Genomic DNA, 21,625 nt, shown 5'->3' with positions numbered 1-21,625 from the left:
TGTTTTACCCCCAAACCCTTCTATCACCCGTCATTAGGAAGCGTGGACAACCTCACAGACAACTGGCTATCAAAACCAGGGACCTATAATAACGGCAGGAAGCAGGATGGCCCACTCTGAACAAGTGCTCTAGCTCAAACACTGACAGCACACCGTTTGGAACCTGAGCTTAAAGAACTAAACACATCTCTCTGGAAAACATCGAGTTGTATCCAGCCTCAAACCCCACATTTTGTGAAGAGACCACAGGAGTTGATAATGTGGAGAAGAAACACATCACAGACCATTCTCTACAAGAAGAGATACTGGGAGGAACGCCTGGCGTTCCTCTGGCGCAGTCGACAAGCGGCTGCCTTCGGCCCGGGTCATGGTCCCAGGGTCCTGGGATCGAGCCCCGCATCGGGCTCCCTGCTCCGCGGGAGGCCTGCTTCTCTCTCTCCCCCTCCCGCTGCTTGTGTTCCTGCTCTCGCTATCTCTGTCTCTGTCAAATAAATAAATAAAATCTTAAAAAATAATAATAATAACAATGGGGGTGCCTGGGTGGCTCAGTCGTTGGGCGTCTGCCTTCGGCCCGGGTCATGGTCCCAGGGTCCTGGGATCGAGCCCCGCATCGGGCTCCCTGCTCCTTGGGAGCCTGCTTCTCCCTCTCTCTCCCTCTGCTTGTGCTCTCTCTGTCAAATAAATAAAATCTTTAAAAAAAGAAGAGATACTGGGAGTCTGACCACAGACAAGGCATTTCAGTCCCGCCCAAAGCTCCCTTGGAGGGTGGTCAAGCAAGCCCCCTAGAACTGCCTGCGCTCAAATGAGTTGGAGTGTGCTAACTAACTGCTGTCTAATTTTAACTAGTCTCAGGGTAGGCAAGGTGATCAATTAAAGGCTAGCTTTAAGGACCAAATGGCTCAAGAATTATCATACATCGTAGCTGCTCCCCCACTAGAGCGATAACACACGCCCATCCTTTAAGAGGTTCCCAATAACAGCAGTAACCCTCCAAGTTTGTAAGAAACTTCTTTTTTTTTTTTTATTTATTTGAGAGAGCGAGTACATGAGAGGGGGGAGGGTCAGAGAGAGAAGCAGGCTCCTCGCCGAGCAGGGAGCCCGATGCGGGACTCGATCCCGGGACTCCAGGATCATGACCTGAGCCGAAGGCAGTCGCTTAACCAACTGAGCCACCCAGGCGCCCCTGTAAGAAACTTCTAATCGATGCCTTAACAGGACACAGAACAGGATCTGATATTGCTCCATCACCTGTGACCACTCAGTGTTAGCAGTCTGTCATACAGGGAGTACTGTCTAATGGTAAGGCTTCTGGTATCAAACCCCCATTCCCTCTCCTCTCCCCACCCCAAGGGGGTTCAGGTGGCACATCTCTGTTTCACAGAACCTTAAACTCTGATTTTACAAAGAAACTGGAGGTCTGGGGAAGACCTGGGGGGAATCTGGGCTGACCTCAGTTAAGAATACAACTTAGGGGTGCCTGGTAGCTCAGTAGTTTAGGTGTCTGCCTTCGGCTCGGGTCCTGGGATCAAGCCCCACGTCAGACTCCCTGCTCAGCTCAGAGGGGAGCCTGCTTCTCCCTCTCCTTCTGCCACTCCTCCTGCTTCTGCTCTCTCGCACATTCTCTCAAATAAATAAAAAAGAATACAACTTGAAGAGGGGCTCAGGTGGCTCAGTCAGTTGAATGTCCAACTCAGTTTTGGTTCAGGTCATGATCTCAGGGTCCTGAGTTCAAGCCCCACATCAGGCTCCATGCTCAGCACGGAACCTGCCTGAGAGATGCTCTCTCTCCCTCTCCCTCTGCCCTTCTCCCAACTCATCTCTCTAAAATAAATCTTAGGGAAACACACACACACACACAAACACACACGCGTGCGCACGCACACACAACCTTATATCTGGATGCTGCTATAGGATTTTAGCACCACATGTGTTCGAAAATTAGATTTCCACAAAGACTTGACGAGCAAGGGAGGCAGATGGGCAAGGGCATGGACCAAAGTTCTGCAACTGATGAACTAGCACAAGGTCCAGCTGACCGCCAAGCCTAACACTGGTGTGCTCATCACCACAGCCACATAACCCCTCTTCCAGGTAGAGAACCACAGAAAAAGGGAGTTTGAAAAGCATTTTGGCTAAAGTCAAGGTCATTTTGATTAGAGAAAAGTCATTTTGTTCCTACAGGCTCCCCACTCCCCGTGACCCCCTTCCTAAAACCAAATGGGGACTCAAAGATTAAAAAGTACAATCGACAAACTTGGATGTGACCAGGCTTTACTTTTTCATCTCTTTCTTCCTCTTCTTCCATGTGTGTTCCAGGTCTTACTCTTTCCGGTTCTTCTGCAGGGAGCGGTCTAGCAACTCTGTCAAGCAAAGTAGCACACACCCCAAGGGTGACTCTCCCAAACTCCTCCCCTGCAAGCAGTTTTCATACGGTCCTTCTCTTCCTACCCAAGAAAGCAATCTTTATCTCAGAATCTCAAAGGGCACATACTACTTTAATATTTAATAGGACCTTTAAATCTGGTTCTGCCCTCAATTCTTTCTTTGCAATGAGAATTCTACATGAATTGAAGGTTAATAATCTGACCCCAAATTCAGCATTCTTAAGCTATCTACGGTCGCCATGGCAACTCACAATAAAGCTCCTTAAAACTCTTCAGAAAAGTCGTTTCAGTAATGAAGACTGCACATTGTACAGAAAAGATGTATTAATTATTCTTACTGTTCTCTGGATGTAACTCTCCGTCTCTTCTCCTCCTGTGCGGAGAGCAAGGGAAGAAGACATGAATATTCATTTCAAAGAAGATCAAATGAAAAGCATGGGTGAGACAGTATTCAATACATTTGGTACAGTTAAACATGGCAGAGGATCTGGGTTTGGGGGGAAAGAGCTGGGCAACCATCAGTCTGGTAGTGATGCCCCCCCGCCTCAAAAGAGAGGCGAGGCCCAGGAGTTGGCCCAGCACATGTCCATGTACCAGCTTGTCTAGTGATGCTATGTAAACGAATCAAAGATCCTCCACCTTCCATCAGGAATTCTTTAGCATTAGAAAAAAATGAAATAGTAATCTGAGATTCACATCAGCAAGTAAGAATGACAACCTCAACTGGACACCAGCTCTTTTCGGATGAATACCCTAGCGCGCCATTTTCCTAAATTCACACTATTTGTCATCTCCAGGATATCTATATATATTTAAAAGGGATAAAAATATTGTGATGATAAAATAGATCTGCACCTTGTTGGAGGTGGAGGTTACAACAATAATCCACACATGCGAGTATATACACATATATGTGAAAACTGGTAAGGTCTAGATTGTACCAATGTCAGTTCCTGGTTTTGCTGTCGTATTAGTTATAGGAGAGATTACCATCAGAGAAAGTTGGGTAAGTTACACAGAACCTCACTGTATTCTATCATTTGAAACACATCTGAAAGAAGTCTGTATATGTATCTATGGAAAATTCTGCCTCCAGGCTACCTTCAGACTTGAGCTACATCCGCTCCTCCGCTCCTCCTGAGTCTCCAGCCTGTTGGCCTGTCCTGCATGTTTCACAATTGCCAGCCTTAAACCCATGAGCCAATTACTTAAGATTAATCTTATATATATATACAGTATATATATATATATATATATATATATATATATATATACAGTCTATTGGTTGTTTCTCTAGCGAACACAGATATAGATTTTTATACTAGTATACTAATACATTCTCTCTCTCAAACAACATGGAAGAAACTGATAAATCCTACCCCACCAAACATCCTTCTGCACTACTTAGAAGTTTTACTAGGGGCACCTGGGTGGCTCAGTCGTTAAACGTCTGCCTTTGGCTCAGGTCATGACCCCAGGGTCCTGGGATCGAGCCCCCGCATCGGGCTCCCTGCTCAGCAGGAAGCCTGCTTCTTCCTCTCCCACTCCCCCTGCTTGTGTTCCCTCTCTCACTGTGTCTCTGTCAAATAAATAAATAAAATCTTTAAAAAAAAAAAAAAAAAGTTTTACTAAATGCATATAATACCTGTTTTTAAAACATAGTAAATTTTCAAAACTAAGTTGACTAAAGTAAGATTATCTCTGTATGATGACTTATGTGACTAATACCATCTGATACCACTGGTTTGGTATATGAAGTCTTACTCTGGACTATTGGAACAGACACTGTTTTTACAAGTGTTCATCCACAAAGCCCCGAGGCCTTGCACAAACTCAGAAACTGAAATATACATCTAAGAAGCCAGATAAAAAGGCCCAAAAGGTTAGGGTGCAAGAAACCACTCTAAGACAGGGCGCCTGGGTGGCTCAGTTGGTTAAGCGACTGCCTTCGGCTCAGGTCATGATCCTGGAGACCCGGGATCGAGTCCCGCATCGGGCTCCCTGCTCGGCAGGGAGTCTGCTTCTCCCTCTGACCCTCCCCCCTCTCATGTGCTCTCTCTCATTCTCTCTCTCTCAAATAAATAAAATCTTTAAAAAAAAAAAGAAACCACTCTAAGACAGATGCATGTGGGAAAGAGCTACTGATATTACAAGAGCTAGCCTGCTTCTGCCTGTAATGCTTTTTCCTAGGAGAGAAGAGGCTTGTCCACTGAACAAGTGGTTCCCTCTGTGCCTCAGTTTCCCACTTGAGAGTGGGTAACCCAACTAAACGATAAATATCTGAATAAAGGTTATAAAGAGTAACATCAAGTTTTTAAAAATAGAATCAGTGTGTCTTACAACAGGATGTCAAGCCTACCTCAATGCTAGGGATAGCCCAGTGACACCTGAATGACCCCACAGTGCGGTGCTTCTCACCCAGTGCAATTTTACCCCTCTCCCCAATCTGGCAGTGACCAATAATGCTTGTGGTGGTCACAACTGAGAGGGGAGGGGAGGATTACTACTGGCATCTAATGAGTAGAAGTCAGGACGCTGCTGTGTTCTACAACCCACTGGGATGCCCCCCACAGGCAGCAAAGGATTATCTGGCCCCAAAAGTCAATAATGGCATGGTTGAGAAACCGAGTCTTAAGGAGGAGTATCTGTCGTTTGCTCTATCAGTAGCAATAAGGCATTTACTACCTACACATAAACCTACAGACTTCCCCTCAATTTACATAGCTAATCCCACAGCAAAATCAAAATGAAAACTAATGTGTGACCACCTGGTATTATCTAGGTTTGGCCCTCAAGTCACAAGGGAAAGTACCATCAGAGATAACATTTTCTGTATCAAAGACCCTCAATAAGCCACTGGTTTCCCAACCTAAGAGGTCTAAGCAGATTATACCACATATAAGGAACGGTCTAATGCTCTGTTAGACAAGTTAGATGTGGAAAGGGAGCTTAGGCAAGCAGAAGCAAAGGCTTTAAACATGTCATATCTGGTTGCCAATCTTGTCCACTAGAGAAGTAGGAAGGTAGAGGAGGGAACAGACTGAAGTTACAGGGCTGCCTTGTGAGTAGCAGGGGGGCCTGTGGAGCCCTCAGGCCTAAAAGTGACGTACTTCATACTGCCCAGGTCCAGGGACATGTCCTAACACCTTGGTCACTTCAAGTCCATTTAGATAGTACTGACTTTGCACTTGGCCTATCAGCAAACATACCAAAAGAAGGCAGAGTGAAGACCCTGAAATGCCAGCCCTACCTGGTCTTTTTCTTCTTCAGGAGACTCATCCGATTTCGTTTTTTCCTGCTCTTCCTCAGGTTTCCGTTTGGCAGGGCTGTCAGAAACAGGAAAACCAACTGTGAGCTCTGCCAGACGCTAGACCTCCAACAGGCATGAGAGGATTTGTATTCCTCCCTACCAAAGGCCGCCTCTTTAGGACAGATTCAGGTCATGGGTACCTTATTCCCTCCAAGGAAATGCCCTCACTGCCAGGATACTGAAAGAGGCTTCAAGTTTAATGTTTGAGTGACAGGTTAGAATATGGCCATTTTGCAAACCTAAGAAATCATGGATCTAGATGTTGATCAACAGCTGCTGGCCTCACAGAAGAGACCTCACATGCCTCTAGATGGAAAGACACGGCACCATCTATGAAAAAGTCTCAAAAAATAATAAAGCTGGAACCTGATCAAGCTTCTAGACTTAACTAACCAGTTTATAAGAAACACAAGACAAGGAAGACATTAACCACCACAAGAATGCAGTCAGCTAGACCTAGAAACTCTGTTGGACAAATGAACTAATTTCTTCAAATAAATGGCAAGAAAAGAAAGGAATCTGTAACTTGAAAGGCTTAAAACAAATCAAGTAAACACAATTTGCCACACACAAGGAAACAGACACTGGCTATGTATTTGATAGTAAGGAATTATTATCCTTTATAAAGTACAAAAATATTAGAATTATGTTTTGTCTTTTTATTTTTTTTTTAAAAGATTTTATTTATTCATTTGACAGAGAGAGACACAGCGAGAGAGGGAACACAAGCAGGGGGAGTGGGAGAGGGAGAAGCAGGCTTCCCGTGGAGTAGGAAGCCTGATGCGGGGCTCAATCCCAGCACCCTGGGATCATGACCTGAACCGAAGGCAGACACTTAACGACTGAGCCACCCAGGCGCCCCATGTTTTGTCTTTTTAAAAGAGACTGCTAAATGTTAACATTTTATTCATATTTTGCTAGAATTGCTAAAAAAAAAAAAGAGAGAGAGAGAGAGAGAGACCGATTTTATCATCTAGAAATATACTGAAGGGGGCGCCTGGGTGGCTCAGTCGTTAAGCGTCTGCCTTCGGCTCAGGTCATGATCCCAGGGTCCTGGAATCGAGTCCCACATCGGGCTCCCTGCTCGGCAAGAAGCCTGCTTCTCACTCTCCCACTCCCCCTGCTTGTGTTCCTGCTCTCGCTCTCTCTCTCTCTGTCAAATAAATAAATAAAATCTTTAAAAAAAAAAAAAAAAATACTGAAGGGGCGCCTGGGTGGCTCAGTTGGCTAAGCGTCTGCCTTCAGCTCGGGTCATGATCCCAGGGTCCTGGGATCGAGCCCCGCATTGGGCTCCCTACTCAGCCAGGAGCCTGCTTCTCCTTCTCCCTCTGCCCCTCTCCCCGCATCAGGCTCCCTGCTCAGCGGGGGAGTCTGCTTCTCCCTCTCCCTGCTTGTACTCTCTCTCTGCCAAATAAATCTTAAAAAAAAAAAAAAAAGGAAATATACAAAATGACATGTCTGGGAGGGGTTTCAAAATAATCCAGTTGGGAGAGAGTTTATGGGGGTACAGATGAAAAGATGGCCAGGTGATAACTGTTGACACTGGGTGACAGGTACTTGCGGGGGGGGGCAGGGGGGAGGTTCATTTTACTATCATGGCTAGTTTTGTATATATTTGAACGTTCCCAGAAGAGTAAGAATACAGGTGTTGAGAAATGCTCTTCATTGGTGTTTAATGAAGAAAACTGCAAGATGAAAACCTATGCAATGTGGAACTCAAAATTGCTAAGTTATACCCTATTAATTCCATTCCTGTTTACCAAAAACAGTTTGCCCTGAGAAAAGATGGCTGTCAATTCATTATATACTGACCCCCTTGAGAAATGAGATAGGATGGTGGTCTGCCTGGTAGTTTGCCTTGTAATCCTGGGGCTAGAAGAAGCTTCAGCTGTTTAAAGAAAAAAAAAAAGCCACTATGAATAAAAGAGTTCACAAAGTGTAGTTCTTAAGCATTACCAAGCTAATGCAGAGAATCAGGTTCTGAAGATTAAGTACCTTCTCTTCTTGTTCGAACCAACAAGAGTCTTGATAAAGGTAGCAATTAGCACCTGCCAATTTGCAGAGCCATGTTATTGGAGCTCTTATTTGAGGGGCCAAAGCCTGAACCAGAGAAGGAGACAACCTCCTCTTATATCATCAAAAGATGAAGTGTCCAAGAACTGGACCTGCGCTCAAGTCCCACACTCTTATGTGTTTTAAAAATTCCGGAAGAGTTACTTTGACTACAAAGGAGTCTATACGTTTAGCTTATATAGGCATATAACTTAGAAATAGTATTAATACCTCCTCTTACCTTATACATCATCAATTTAAGCTGTTTTGGGATCTCCTACTCTATACTTGGTCAAAGAACAAATCTGAAGAAGTATCTACAGCTAAGCTAGTTAGGAAGTATTCACAAGAAACAAACCAGGAGGTACTACCCCAGGGGGACCTATGGCTCCCAGTCTGGTACCATGTCACAAGACAGCTAATCTCCCCCAAGATTAAATAAGTGGTCTTACACTTGGTCTCTCCATCGGACTTGCTTCTCCTGGGGATGGAGAGTTTGGAAACGGGTCTGGGGGATTTGTTTTCCTCTGCCATTCCCGCTCTGCGGTCCTCACCGCTTGTCTGGCTGCCGTTTCCTAGACATCCATTCACTTCCCGACTGAAGGCATGCGCTCCGTTCTCCAAGGATAAATCTTTATTTAAAAGGGATTTGACTTTAGCCAGGTAGCCCTCCTATAGCAGGAAAGGATAATTTAAGTAGCAGTGAATGTAAACAAGCGGCAGTAAGAGAATAAGGAAACACGCACGTCCTTTATAACTACTGGGTAACAAGGAGAGCTGGGGATGATTCTGCCTCCCTGGTCACACAGGTTACACGGGAGGAGACGTTTTCTAGACGCCAGGATGCTGAGAACTGACTTACCTCTGATAATTCCTCTTTATGTAATTTGGTTTCCAAGTCACATAACTGATTCTTTATTTCTGTTTGCAGAAATTCATGCAGGAGATTCAGTTTCTCCTTCACACATTCCTAAGGGAAGAATATAGGTTTAGATGTCCCCAGACTCCCACATCACTAATGGACTAATACACAGAAAATTAAGCTGCCTGGCCACGAAATACCAACTGAATGGCAGGCAATGCTGACTCAGCCCGAAAAACTGAATATTCACAAGACACGTTTGTGATGTTTCCCTTAAGATCACATCACACCATCTCCAGGGTGGTGAAATATGGGAAGATTAGGAGGTGGGATAGAGACACATAACGGTGTATTAGAAAAAAACTGCCTTTGAGAAGGGTGACCAGCACAAGTTACAATTAAGAATTGATGGTGTGGAACCTAGACTGGGAAACTTATCAATGAGTTACCAAGAGATTAGCAGCACGTTAACACAGAACATTAAGAATAATATCTAAGTTATCCTCAAAACTATGGAAAAAAGCTGGGGTGCCTGAGTAGTTCAGTCGGTTGAATGTCCGACTCTTGGTTTCAGCAAAGGTCATGATTTCCTCAGTCGTGTGATCAAGCCCCATGTCAGGCTCTGCGCTAAGCGGGGCATCTGCTTGAAGATTCCTCTGCACCCCCCCCCCCCACTTGCACACATGCACACTCTCTAAAATCTTATTTAAAAAAAAAAAAACCTATGGAAAAAAGCTGATTCCACTTAAACTTTTTATGAGCCACAAAGTATCTGTCAAATAGTAATATTTGGCAATAAAATTTAAGGTGGAGATTACCTTTTCTGTTAGGCTATCTCTTTCCAAATCTTTGAGCCTGTGGGAAGAAAACAGGAGAAAGAAAGGCAATTATGCAACTGTTGACTCTAAGACTAAAAAAACAAATGAACAAAAAAACCAAAAACTGTGGTTTTAAGATTTTATTTATCTGTCAGAGAGAGAGCGCGCGAGCGAGCGAGTGCACAAGCAGGGAGAGCGGCAGGCAGAAGGAGAAGCAGGCTCCCCGCTGAGCAAGGAGCCCGATGCGGGACTCGATCCCAGGACCCTGGGATCATGACCTGAGCCAAAGGCAGCCACTTAACTGACTGAGCCACCCCGGTGTCCCTAAAACCACAGTTTTAAATAACTTTGGAAATAAATTTGACATGTAGGAGTGTTAGGGAAATGACAAACAAACAAGAAAACACCACGGTGGTTTTCTCCTACCCCTGAAGTAGAAATCCTACTATAATGCCTGTAGTAGTCATTAAGAAGTCATTTGCAATCTGAATGAGGTCTTCCCCCTCACCCACCACCCTTTAGGGTGCAGTTTTTCTGATAGTGAGAGAACAGAGGAGCTCTATAACAGTATTATTTGCAAAGGAACTAGGAAAATGGAGGCAGGCCATATAGTTGGGGTCCACCTGTTAAATGACTTACAGGTGGTCTTCCCCCAGTTGGTCTGGCAAGACCCCATGAAAGGGCACAGCACAGCGTGGCCAGTGTTAGAAGGAATGGGCCAGGGTCATAAGATGCAGTGGGGAACAGCCAGCTAACATTCCCAAAGGCTAGGGTGCGGGGTAGCAGCATTCTAATGAGGAACATAAGAAAGGGAAGTAGGGGTGCCTGAGTGGCTCTGTCACTTAAGCATCCTGCTCTCGGTCTCAGCTCAGGTCTTGATCTTAGGGTCGTGTGTTCAAGTCCCACACTGCGCTTCACGCTGGGCATGGAGCCTACTTAAAAAAACACAACAACAAAAGGGAAGTAAAGGCATCTGGTGCAGCAGGGAGTACCCACACTCAGGGTTGACAGATGAAGTGAGAAGAGTTATTGGCTGGCACCTCACCAGAGAGCTCTTCCTTTGGAATGTTTAGACCTAATCCTTCAGGAGTGCAGAACTGTCTTGAGTTTGGCTGGAAAAGCACAGCCTGATTTGATCATTGAAGGTTAGTGTCTTGCCTTTTTTTGGGGGGGTGGGGAGAATCAAGGAACAAGAGCAGAAGACACCGAGGAAAGGGAGATGAGTGGACAAGCTGTGGTTCCTAGGCTGGGTGCCAACTGTGGACAGTGCAGGGAGAACAAGTCTAACCAGCTGGGTTAGCATCGGTCACTGGAGAAGAAGTGCCCTGGGCAGGGACTGGGCCTCTACCGTCTCTGAAGCCTCGCACCCAGCATCCATACAGACAACGTACTCCGTTATCACTAGCCAAAAGGGTAAGAACAGAGCTCTCCCAGGCTGGTTTTTCCAAAGAGCAAGTGTGAGCAGCAAAACCAGGAATGCAAGCAATAGGCTTTGCTGGACTAATGTCACAGAGGCTGCTCTGAGTGCATGTGGGCCCTGCCTCTAGCTTTGATCCCCACATCTATAGGTACCTATTGTACGCCAAGCCCTATTCTAGGCAACGAGCTGGGTAATGGGATGCAGGGACCGCCAGGCAGGGACCTTCTGACCTGGGTGGTCAGGAAAGGTCTTTCTATAGAAGACTCTGACTGCAGACACAGTGGTAGTATATACTATATATTATACACACACAGAGTACATGTAACGCCTTTAAAGTCATTCTACCCTCGAAGTAACTCAGGTCCGGGAGAGCCAGATGAGAATAGCTGCAGAACTCTGTATGCACAGCCAGACACACACACATGCTGCTCCAGGAGCCTCACATCGGACTTCTCAGTCACTCTACTTACAAAACCATGGCAAAAACACGGCCCCTTGATCCTGAGGTTACCTCAGGTGTTAAGGACAATGCTCAGCTGACTATGAAGCCCATCAAAGTACCCTTTTCACAATGCTGACAACTACATCTGGGCACAAATTCTGTCAACCCCTTCCATGAATTGGGATTGCTTAGTCTGGCAGAGAGGACCAAAATAAACTCTTCAGAATACCTAAAATGTCTTGCCCTGTGAAGATGGACTGTAACCTGCCTGGCCCCAGAGAGGAAGGTCGGAGCCCAGGGCAGGCACTGAGGAGCCAGAAGTGTGACAGGGAGGAGGCTGGTCAGTGCACTTCCCAAGAGTCCATCCCTTCCCCGGTAAAACTGAGGATGATACCACCTCACATCTGCTTTACATTCAGAGCCAGGAGGATTAGAAACAGACATGAAGGACCAGGCAGGGCACTCAGAACAACAGCCATGTTATAACGAGATAAAACCTTAGCTCCCATTCCGGCCCAAGATCCCATGACCCATTTCTAGTTGCTTCCCTCAATCAGTCCTATAAGGGAAATAAAGCATAACTGAAGGAATAAAGCAAATACAGTTCAAACCTGAGGGCTTCTGAAGAGCAAGGGTATAAAAAGCATCAGGAAGGACTAGCCCAGAGGAGTAGAGAGCTCGTGGGAATGGAGCAGGGGAGCTGCCGAAAACAGGAGCAGTCCAGTGGGGAGCTGGCTCAGTACACCCAAGAAACCCACACAAGTCAGGCTGGGTGCCAGTCTGAGGGAGGTCAATAACTTCAGGCTAAAAAATTGATCTTGTTCCATAGTTAAACCACTGAAGGAATCATGGCGGGGCGGGGGGAGGGGGGGAAGGGGGGCCACGGGGAGGAGGTAACCAAGACATCAGAGCCATGTTTTAGGAAAATTAATCTGGCAAAAATACATTATGTCGATTAGACAGGAAGAGATTACAAGATGTTAAATCACTCTTTAACACCCTAAACTAGAAATGCTGGTCTGTAATATGATTTAGCAGGAATGGAAACCACGCTAGAGAAGTTACAAAACTTTATTAACTCTGCCTCTTGTAACTGGCTGCACGGCAGATGGGGTAGGGCTATCTGAAAGGATATCTGTGGTAGGCAGGATAATGAGCCCTTCCCAAAAAGAGATGTCCATGCCCTAATCCCCCAGAACCTGTGAATATGTTGCCTTACTGGTAAAAGAGACTCTGCAGATGTGATTAAGGTTATAGCCCTTGAGATGGGCAGATTATCCTGGATTAGCCAGGTGGGCCCAATCTAATCACTTAAATCCTTAAAAGCAGAAAAACTTCCCTGCTGCATTTCAAGAGATGTGGCTAAAGAAGGGTGAGAGAGAGATGGGACATGAGAACTAGCTTTACTGACTTTAAATATGGAGGCAGTGGGCCGTGAGCCAAAGGATACATCATCTCCAGAAGCTGGGCATGGTTAGAGCCAGCAAGAGAAGAGAGACCTCAGTCTTACAACCACAAGGAACTGAATTCTGCCAACAATTTGAAAGAGTGAAGAAACATTCTCCCCGGGCGCCTGGGTGGCTCAGTTGGTTAAGCGACTGCCTTCGGCTCAGGTCATGATCCTGGAGTCCCGGGATCGAGTCCCGCATCGGGCTCCCTGCTCGGCAGGGAGCCTGCTTCTCCCTCTGACCCTCCCCCCTCTCATGTGCTCTCTGTCTCTCTCATTCTCTCTGTCTCAAATAAATAAATAAAAATCTTTAATAAAAAAAAAAAAAAAAGAAACATTCTCCCCTAGAGCCTCCAGAAAGGAATGCAGCCTGCTAACACTATTTCATCCAGCGAGACCCACAGCAGATTTCTGACCTACAGAATTGTTAAAACAGATTTAGGTTCTATTTAAACCACTAAGATAATTTGTTATGGATGCAATTAAAAACTAATGCAGTATCAGAAATCCAGAACATTTTTGTAGGGAAAAAGTAAACAGGCCATGAGTGTGAAGAGTGACATTTCAGTGAACAGTAGCTCAGTAGCACTAGATGGCTATTCAGCAGCTAGAAATTAAAACTGGCTCTCCTGAGAGACATCAAAACTGGAGTTAGTCCTGTCCAGGTGATAGGCCCAACTGCTGCAAGTCCTAGGACTAGAAGAGATAAGGGTCCAGGAATGAAAGAAAATGATTGGGGGGGGAGTGAGGGGAATATCAGGGAAGAGAGGGGCTCCCTGGTAGTAAACACCATCACAGAAGCCAAGGATAAAAAGGATTAAAAAGCTAGATACTGAGAGATGAAAGAGGCTAGAACACCACCTCAATCCTAGAGAAGAATGCCTGATCAAGAGTAGGACTAGAAACCGGGCACAAAAGCGAAGGTGGCAGCAGAAGGAACAAGTCCAGACCGTTCTACAAGAAGCCAAAGATGAAGGTTGGAATGATAAGCAGGAATATACATCATCTCTACATGGCATACACTGCTCTATTAACACCTGCCTCAGTAGCAGATCTGCATGTTGCTACTCTAAATTATGCTCCCCTAATGGAAATGAAACATACAGCTGACCATGTGATAAGTAGCACAGGTTTTCTTGCAGGGGCTGCTCTACCACATTCACACGTATCAGCTTAATTGGTCTTCATAACGCCCAAGTGGAATGGGCAACACCATTCCATTTTACAGGTAAAACACCAAGAGTTGGGGCGCCTGGGTGGCTCAGTCAGTCAAGCGTCTGCCTTCGGCTCAGGTCATGATCCCAGGGTCCTAGGATCGAATCCACATCGGGCTCCTTGTTCAGCAGGGAGTCTGCTTCTCCCTCTGCACCCCCCCTTGTGCGTGCTCTCGAGGCTCTCTCTCAAAAATAAATTTAAAAAAAAAAAAAGGAAAGAAAAAAGAAACCACCATGAAGTTAAACAACTTAGCCCTACAGCTATGGTAGGAAGGAATTTGAACCCCAGTAGTCTGCACCTCTAGAATACTCCTGCAGGGGAGAAATAGAAGAGTCAGTTTTGCCCTCTTCAATACCCAATCAGTTAGAGCCATGGAACTAGAGCTAAGAACCTGAAACCCAGTTTAATCACAAAACAGCTAGCAGTTGGGCGCCTGGGTGGCTCAGTTGGTTAAGCGACTGCCTTCGGCTCAGGTCATGATCCTGGAGTCCCAGGATCGAGTCCCGCATCGGGCTCCCTGCTCGGCAGGGAGTCTGCTTCTCCCTCTGACCCTCCTCCCTCTCATGCTCTCTGTCTCTCATTCTCTCTCTCTCAAATAAATAAATAAAATCTTAAAAAAAAAAAAAAAAACAGCTAGCAGTTAAAAAAGCTGTCACAGGGCGCCTGGGTGGCTCAGCTGGTTAAGCGACTGCCTTTGGCTCAGGTCATGATCCTGGAGTCCCGGGATCGAGTCCCACATCGGGCTCCCTGCTCAGCGGGGGGTCTGCTTCCCCCTCTGCCCTCTTCCCTCTCCTGCTCTCTGTCTCTCATTCTCTCTCTCTCTCTCAAATAAATAAATAAATAAATAAAATCTTTAAAAAAAAAAAAGCTGTCACAATTACTTAGGCTAATCAGAGTTGTACAAAGGAGGCTGCTACAATCTGTGTTTGAATCCAGGTTTCATTAAAGGGGAAAGTCGGGCATGCGTGCCTCTCAGAGTCTACTCTAACCAAGCTACAGATACAGCAAATAAGGCAAACAAATCACCATCAACTCCAGGGTTGCAAAGGCAACATGCAGGGTGCTCGAGCAGAATTCAACACCCTTCCTGTTATGGGGAAAAGAGATGGTCTTTCTGAGCACAGTCTTAAGGATAAATGGATAGTAGTCAACTTAGGGAAGGGGTAGATAGAACTCAGCGTCACATTGGCCGCTCTGCGTGGTCTCAGGCCCTGAGAACCTAAGGTTTGTTATGGCTTGTGAGAAGAGCGCAGGATGAATCAGGCAAGTGGACAGGGATTCTGGACTTCAGGACCAGTGCACCCGGCAGCGTGTGGGGCAAGGAAACCATCAGATCCAACTTTTGTAAGAGGATCACAGTTTCCACTTATAGAAAAGACCCGAGTAGCAACAGGAAGACCAGTGAGGGACTTATCGCTTTGTACAAATGGTGGCTTGGACAGAGTAAGAAATATAAGTGGAAAAATGTAGCTTGTCCTGAAAGGCATAATTTTTAGATTTGGGGCATATTATACTTCAAAAACAAAGTTAAAGACTTAAAAACCCAAACACTGAAAATACTTTCTGGTATTACTACATATCTAATGGAACTACGTGTTTAAAAAAAAGCTGACATATATAGACAAGTTAGCAAAAGTGACAGAAATCCATGAGGACCAGGCCTAGTTTTGTTCCTAGAGTATTCTACTGGACTTAAGTACCTCTTGTGTTATAAGTTATACTCCTCTAATTTTCATAGATCAAGAAGTTATACCTCTATTTACAAATCTAAGTTTAAGGGAGTGTTGAATGCCATGTTTATGTATCTTGTACACTGAAATTCAAAATGTAAGAAAAGATGTTGAAAGTCCCATAAGCAGACAATTTCAATGTCTGCCCCATGGTCTAAATCAGAAACCCAAAACTGTGTACCTACAGTAGGCAATTCTAGTTCAAAGTAATATGGAACCTAGGGTTAATGGTGGATGAACTCACCCAAGAGCAGCCAAACATTTGCACTGGCCCAAGAAAACCCCTAAGCCAGTGGCCTGTTCAAAAACCCTAGTTGGAAGGAAAGGTTTTGGCAAGAAGCAGACATCAGCAGGAATCCTTGCTTCCTCATAGCGAACTCCTACAGCATCCACTCTTAAGAACTCTTGAGGATTAAATGAGAAAATGTCAAGTGTTTTATACGATTGGTGACTGACTGGCAGAACTGAGGAAAGCTAGATTAGCCAATAACAATGCTAACATGTGGGCCTTTATGTGCTAGGCATATTCTCATTTCATCCAGTGTCAGTTTAAAGCCCATGTTAATGTAGTCCACAGCTACAGCTTGTTTATGACACTTGCCCAAGGTCAAACAAGCCAGTGGAGATGAGAGTTCTCACCATCAGAGTAAAGAAGGATGGGCTCAAACATCTCTGTTGGGTCTAACATCACCAAGCCAGGGACTTCCGTAATTCCATTTCAAGTCCTATCCTGGGAGGATACAGATAGGGATTCTTCAGCAGGACACACCCCCTCTGTGATTAAGAAGTGGTCTGAACCTGTTTAAGGTTCAGGTAGGGAGCCCCAAATACCACCCCCCCATACATACATACACACACACACACACACACACACACTCCCAACTCCAAAAGCCCAAAAGACTAGCCTGGCACAACCAAAGGAAACAAGCACAGGGAAATAGGGAAATGGCAAAACCAGCTCACAAATCCAGCTGAGGCATTCACGCCTGGTCAAGGCTCCAGTGACTAGAGTTCCAAGGAGTGGCGATTTTCAGGAGTGAAATTGGTGCCCTTCACAAACAGGGGCCCAGTATTCTTGCCCACGACCCACCTGCACAGAATTGCTACAGCCAGTCCCGACACTATCTGCTGTGCAGCACACGCGCACACACGAAACTGCGGCCACTTGTGTGAAGCGCGCGCACACACACGGCCACTTGTGTGGCACACACACAACCCGCGGCCACTTGTGTCACTCGCGCGCGCGCGCCCACACACACACACACACACACACACACACAAGAAACTGCAGCCAGTTCTCCCTAGCAAGGCTTCCTTGACGCCCGTGGCTCACAGGCACAGATTTACTGGAAAGGACCATTCAGCCTTCATGCTGCCCGAGCCCCGGTCCTGCGCGGCATGGTGAGAGCTCCTTCCAGAATGCGACTTCCCCAGCAGTCCGAGATGAAGGAAGCCCCCCAGGGAAGACGGGGGTCGCAAACCTGAGCCGGCCGCGCCCGGGCCCCGAGCGGCGACGTCTGTCTCTGGAGGCCGCCATCGGGATGCGCTGCTGGGGGTGCCAAGGGGGGCCCCCAAAATAACCCCAGGGACCGGACCAGCCCGACCCCCCAAGCAGGCCGGGCACCGGAAGTGGAGGCCGAAGTGCCCGGGCCGAGGGGTGTCCTGAGGCCGCGGGCTGCCCACTTCCTGCGCGACCAGACTGGCGGCAGGAGCCAGGCCTGTGGCTCCTCCAGGCAGGGGATCCCCGAGGAGAACCCAAAGCTCGCTCTACTTCGAGATCAGAAGTGACCCCAAGTTTCTAGTCACCAGGGAACTGTGAGGGGCCTCGGCCCATTTTGGCGCCAAACGGCCAGGGGTGCGCGCGACCGGAAGTGCCACCCTGCCCGCGCCAACCGCCGCCGCGCCGTCCCGCGCATGCGCGTCCGTCTGTCAGCAGCAGCCACCGGCTACCAAGAGGGGAAGCAACCCCCCCCACCCCCAACGCCGTGCCACTTCCCCACCCCACCCCACCCCATCCCATCCCCCGGCCCGAGTTCACAGACTCCCGCAGCACCTACCGCCTACGGACATCATCGGGCAGGGAGATGGCTCGGGAGGCCAGCGTGGGCACCCGGGCCGGGGCAGTGCGGGCAGGCATTTTGGAAACTGCAGCAGAGACGGCGGCGCCGGCGGCAGAGGCAGCCCTGGCTTTTCGCGCGGAAACCGATGGGGAGGGGCGGCGAGCTGAGGCGGCCTGTACCATCTCGGCCCCGACGTGGGGGAAGGCGGGACGTACCATGGGGAGAGAGGCCATACCATGTGCAGGCAGATAGAGTGGAGCAAGTCGAGCGCAGGGGCCGCGCAGGCGCGAGATGGGCGCACACCCCCGCGTGGAGTTGTGGGCTCGTCCAAGCTCCGCTGTTTGCTGGGAGCCTTGCCTGAGAGGTTCATTCATTCATTCTTCGGAGCATGCTGGACATAAAACAGGGAGCATCCCCACAGGGCTCCAGCTTGTGGGCTCTTGGGATTGTAACTGAGGACTTGAACTCCATCTATATGCTCATTATAGTGACCTTGGATAGGTCATTTGGACCCAGCCTCCGTTTCATCTTTAAAAAGCTGAAAAATCGCAGAAAATCTTGAGGACACACAAACTATGCAGCTAGCGTCAAGGATCTCCCAGTGTGGTGAGGCCCAGGCCACTTCCACAGCCTGTGTGTTTAAAAAAGCACCAGAGCTTAGAGAAAGGATAGTCTCTTCAAACGGTGTTGGGAAAATTGGGTATCCACATGCAAACAAGTGAAGTTGGATCCTTACCTTACACCATATAAAAATTAACTCAAAATAGATTAAAGACCTAAACGTACTCTTGAAACGATAGAACTCTAAGAAAAAGCGGGGGGGGGAGGGGAGGAGCAGCTTCACAACATTGGATTTAGCAATAATTTATTGAATAGGACATGAAAGCACAGGCAATAGAAGCTAAAATAGACAGATGGGACTATATCAAACTTAATCTATGCACAGCAAAGGAGTCAACAAAGTGAAAAGACAACCTATAGAATGGGGGAAAAAATTGCAGACCATATTATCTGATAAGATGTTAATATCTAGAATAAAGTGCTACCACTCAACAAAGACGACAACCTGATTTTAAAGATGGGCAAAAGATTTGAATAAACCATTCCCTAAAAATACACAAATGGCTAACAGGCATATGAAAAGACACCCAGCATCACTAATCAGGGAAATGCAAATCAAAACCACAACGATGGGGCGCCTGGGTGGCTCAGTCCTTTAGGAGGCTTGGGTCATGATCCCAGGGTCCTGGGATGGAGCCCTGCATCGGCATCAGGCTCCCTGCTCAGCAGGGAGCCTGCTTCTCCCTCTCCCTCTCCCTCTGCCTGCCGCTCTGCCTGCTTGTGCTCTCTATCTCTTTGTCAAATAAATAAATAAAATCTTAAAAAAAAAAAAAACCACCACAATGATAGGTCACCTCATGCCCATTAGAATAGCCATAATCAAAAAATTATTATATATATATAACAATCAAAAACAAATAAGTGCTGGCAGGAATGTGGAAATTAGGATCCATGTGTACTATCAGGGGGGATGTAAAATAGTACAGCCACCATGGAAAAGAATGGAGGTTCAACAAAAGATTTAAAAATGGAAACTGGGGGGCGCCTGGGTGGCTCAGTCATTAAGCGTCTGCCTTCGGCTCAGGTCATGATCCCAGGGTGCTGGGATCGAGTCCCACATCGGGCTCCCTGCTTGGCGGGAAGCCCGCTTCTCCCTCTCCTGCTCCCCCTGCTTGTGTTCCTGCTCTCCCTGTCTCTCTCTGTGAAATAAATAAATAAAATCTTTAAAAAAAATAAAAATAAAAATAAAAATGGAAACTGGGTGGCTCAGGTCATGATCCCAGGGTCCTGGGATCAAGCCCTGCATCGGGCTCCCTGCTCAGCAAGTAGTCTGCTTCTCCCTCTTCGCCATGCTCCTCTCTTGCTCGCTCTCAAATAAATAAAATCGTTAAAAACAAAAAAAATAAAAATGGAATTACCATATGATCCAGCAATCCCACTTCGGAAGGGTATATATTCAAAAGAATTAAAAGCAGGATCTCGAAAAGATATTTGCACACCCTTTTTCATTGCAGCATTATTCACAGTAGTCAAGAGGTGGAAGCAACCCAAATGCCCTTGGAAAGACAAAGGGTAAAGAAAATGTGGTCTAGGGGCGCCTGGGTGGCTCAGTTGTTGGGCGTCTGCCTTCGGCTCAGGTCATGATCCCAGGGTCCTGGGACTGAGCCCCGCCTTGGGCTCCCTGCTCATCGGGGAGCCTGCTTCTCCCTCTCCCACTCCCCCTGCTTGTGTTCCTGCTCTTGCTGTCTCTCTCTGTCAAATAAAAAAATCTTAGAAAAAAAAAAAAAGAAAGAAAATGTGGTCTATACAATGGATTATTCAGCCTTTAAAAAGGAAATCCTGCCCTTTGTGTCAACCTGCAAGAACCTTGAGGTCATTTTAGTAAGTGAAGTAAGCCAGTCCCAAAAAGACAAATACTGCATAGTTCCACTTACTTGAGGTATCTAAAGTAGTCAAAGTCTCAAAGAAAAAGAACAAGAGCCTGGCTGGCTCAGTCAGTAGAGCAGATGGCTCTTGAACTTGGGTGAGTTCAAGCCCCACATTGGATGGAGAGATTGCTTTAAAAATTAATAATAATAAATAAGATAAAAATAGACACTAGAGCTGCAGAAAAGAAAAAGAACCATGGTGGGGACTAGGGGCTAGTGAGAGGGGGAAAAGGAAAGTAGTTCAGTGGAAACAAATTCAGTTTTACAAGATGAAAAAGTTTCAGAGATCTGCAGCCCAACAGTGGGAATGCAGTTAACACTACTGTATACGCAAAAATAGTTAAAACAGTAAATGTTAGGTTTTTTTACAATAAAAAAATAAACCATTAATAGAGGGCTGAGTTAAAAAATTTATCTGCCGCAACAACAAAAAAAACAACCGGAGCAGAGTTACAAATTATGGTACACTTTTACATTTTCGTATTACAGATTTTATAAGTCAATTTGTTAACACACACACATAAACTAGGTTCCCCCCAACAGCTGGTGGGGAGAGGTCAGCCTGGCCAGAAGTGGACCTCAGACTGTTTGCAATAGGTTACCCATACATGGCAGGATCCAGGAAGACTGAAATATCAATAAGACTAAAATTAATAGCTAGTGGTATTTTTAGCAGCACTTACGTACTATACTATTCTCTTTAGAGGACTTCTTTTAATCCTGGGATATTAGTCACAAAGGAGTCCGGCTCAGAGGCTGCTTACCCAAGATCATGGACTAAGTAAGCAGCAGGGACCACGAATCCAAGGGTCGTTAGCTCCAGAGCTTGAATGCACAACAGTGATCCCCAACTGGTTGGTCAGTTGTCAGGCACTCTGGAGGCCCAGGGGCAGTGCTGGGGGAAGTAGATTAAAGAGTAAGAGCAGGAAGGGGGTGGTAGATAGAAGACCGTGTCACCAAAGGGAGGCTTAGGCCCCGTAGACTGGCCAGAAGCCAGTATCTGGGCCCCTAACACCTTAAGACTCGGGGTACTCACAGGACAGGGGAGAGAGAGGAGATAGACTATAATTTTTTTCAGGGTACTCAGCTTTGTCAGGGGCCTCAGCTTACAGGAGAGCAATTGCATTTAGTGGAGGTTCCATCTCAGGTGATTCTCTTTGTAATCCCTTTACTGAGGGATGATTCAGCTGGTTTTGCAATGGGGCAAGGGCTCAGGGACATAAAGATTTGCCCAAGGAATACTGATGGCTCCTGAGCACCTCCAGAGTGACAGGTTAGACCACTGGAGACCCCTCCCCCACTTAAAAATGGGCTCATCCCTTGAGAGAAATGAACGGAACTTCCAGAAGAAACCAGGTTCAGCTCTTGCTGGCATTAACCCTGCCTCCACCTCTCA

The 21,625-nt window shown here is 46.6% G+C and overlaps 1 protein-coding gene across 1 annotated transcript in view; it reads right to left on the bottom strand.

Annotated features, from left to right (window-relative positions):
• The window catches only part of DNMT1 (DNA methyltransferase 1), a 47,233-nt gene extending 29,416 nt beyond the window's left edge, over positions 1–17,817 (bottom strand). Inside the window, exons 1-8 of the mRNA XM_021705613.2 lie at positions 17,738–17,817; positions 9,427–9,463; positions 8,609–8,716; positions 8,199–8,418; positions 7,507–7,582; positions 5,635–5,710; positions 2,723–2,757; positions 2,276–2,360 (exon numbers count right to left, since the gene is read on the bottom strand). Coding sequence (XP_021561288.1) covers positions 2,276–2,360; positions 2,723–2,757; positions 5,635–5,710; positions 7,507–7,582; positions 8,199–8,418; positions 8,609–8,716; positions 9,427–9,463; positions 17,738–17,817 — 717 coding nt within the window. The remainder of the gene's footprint in view (positions 1–2,275; positions 2,361–2,722; positions 2,758–5,634; positions 5,711–7,506; positions 7,583–8,198; positions 8,419–8,608; positions 8,717–9,426; positions 9,464–17,737) is intronic.
• Positions 17,818–21,625: the final 3,808 nt, after the last annotated feature.

This window comes from Neomonachus schauinslandi, chromosome 1, assembly GCF_002201575.2.
Source record: "Neomonachus schauinslandi chromosome 1, ASM220157v2, whole genome shotgun sequence".
Taxonomy (NCBI): Eukaryota; Metazoa; Chordata; class Mammalia; order Carnivora; family Phocidae; genus Neomonachus; species Neomonachus schauinslandi.
This window is presented reverse-complemented; position numbering and strand designations above follow the sequence as displayed.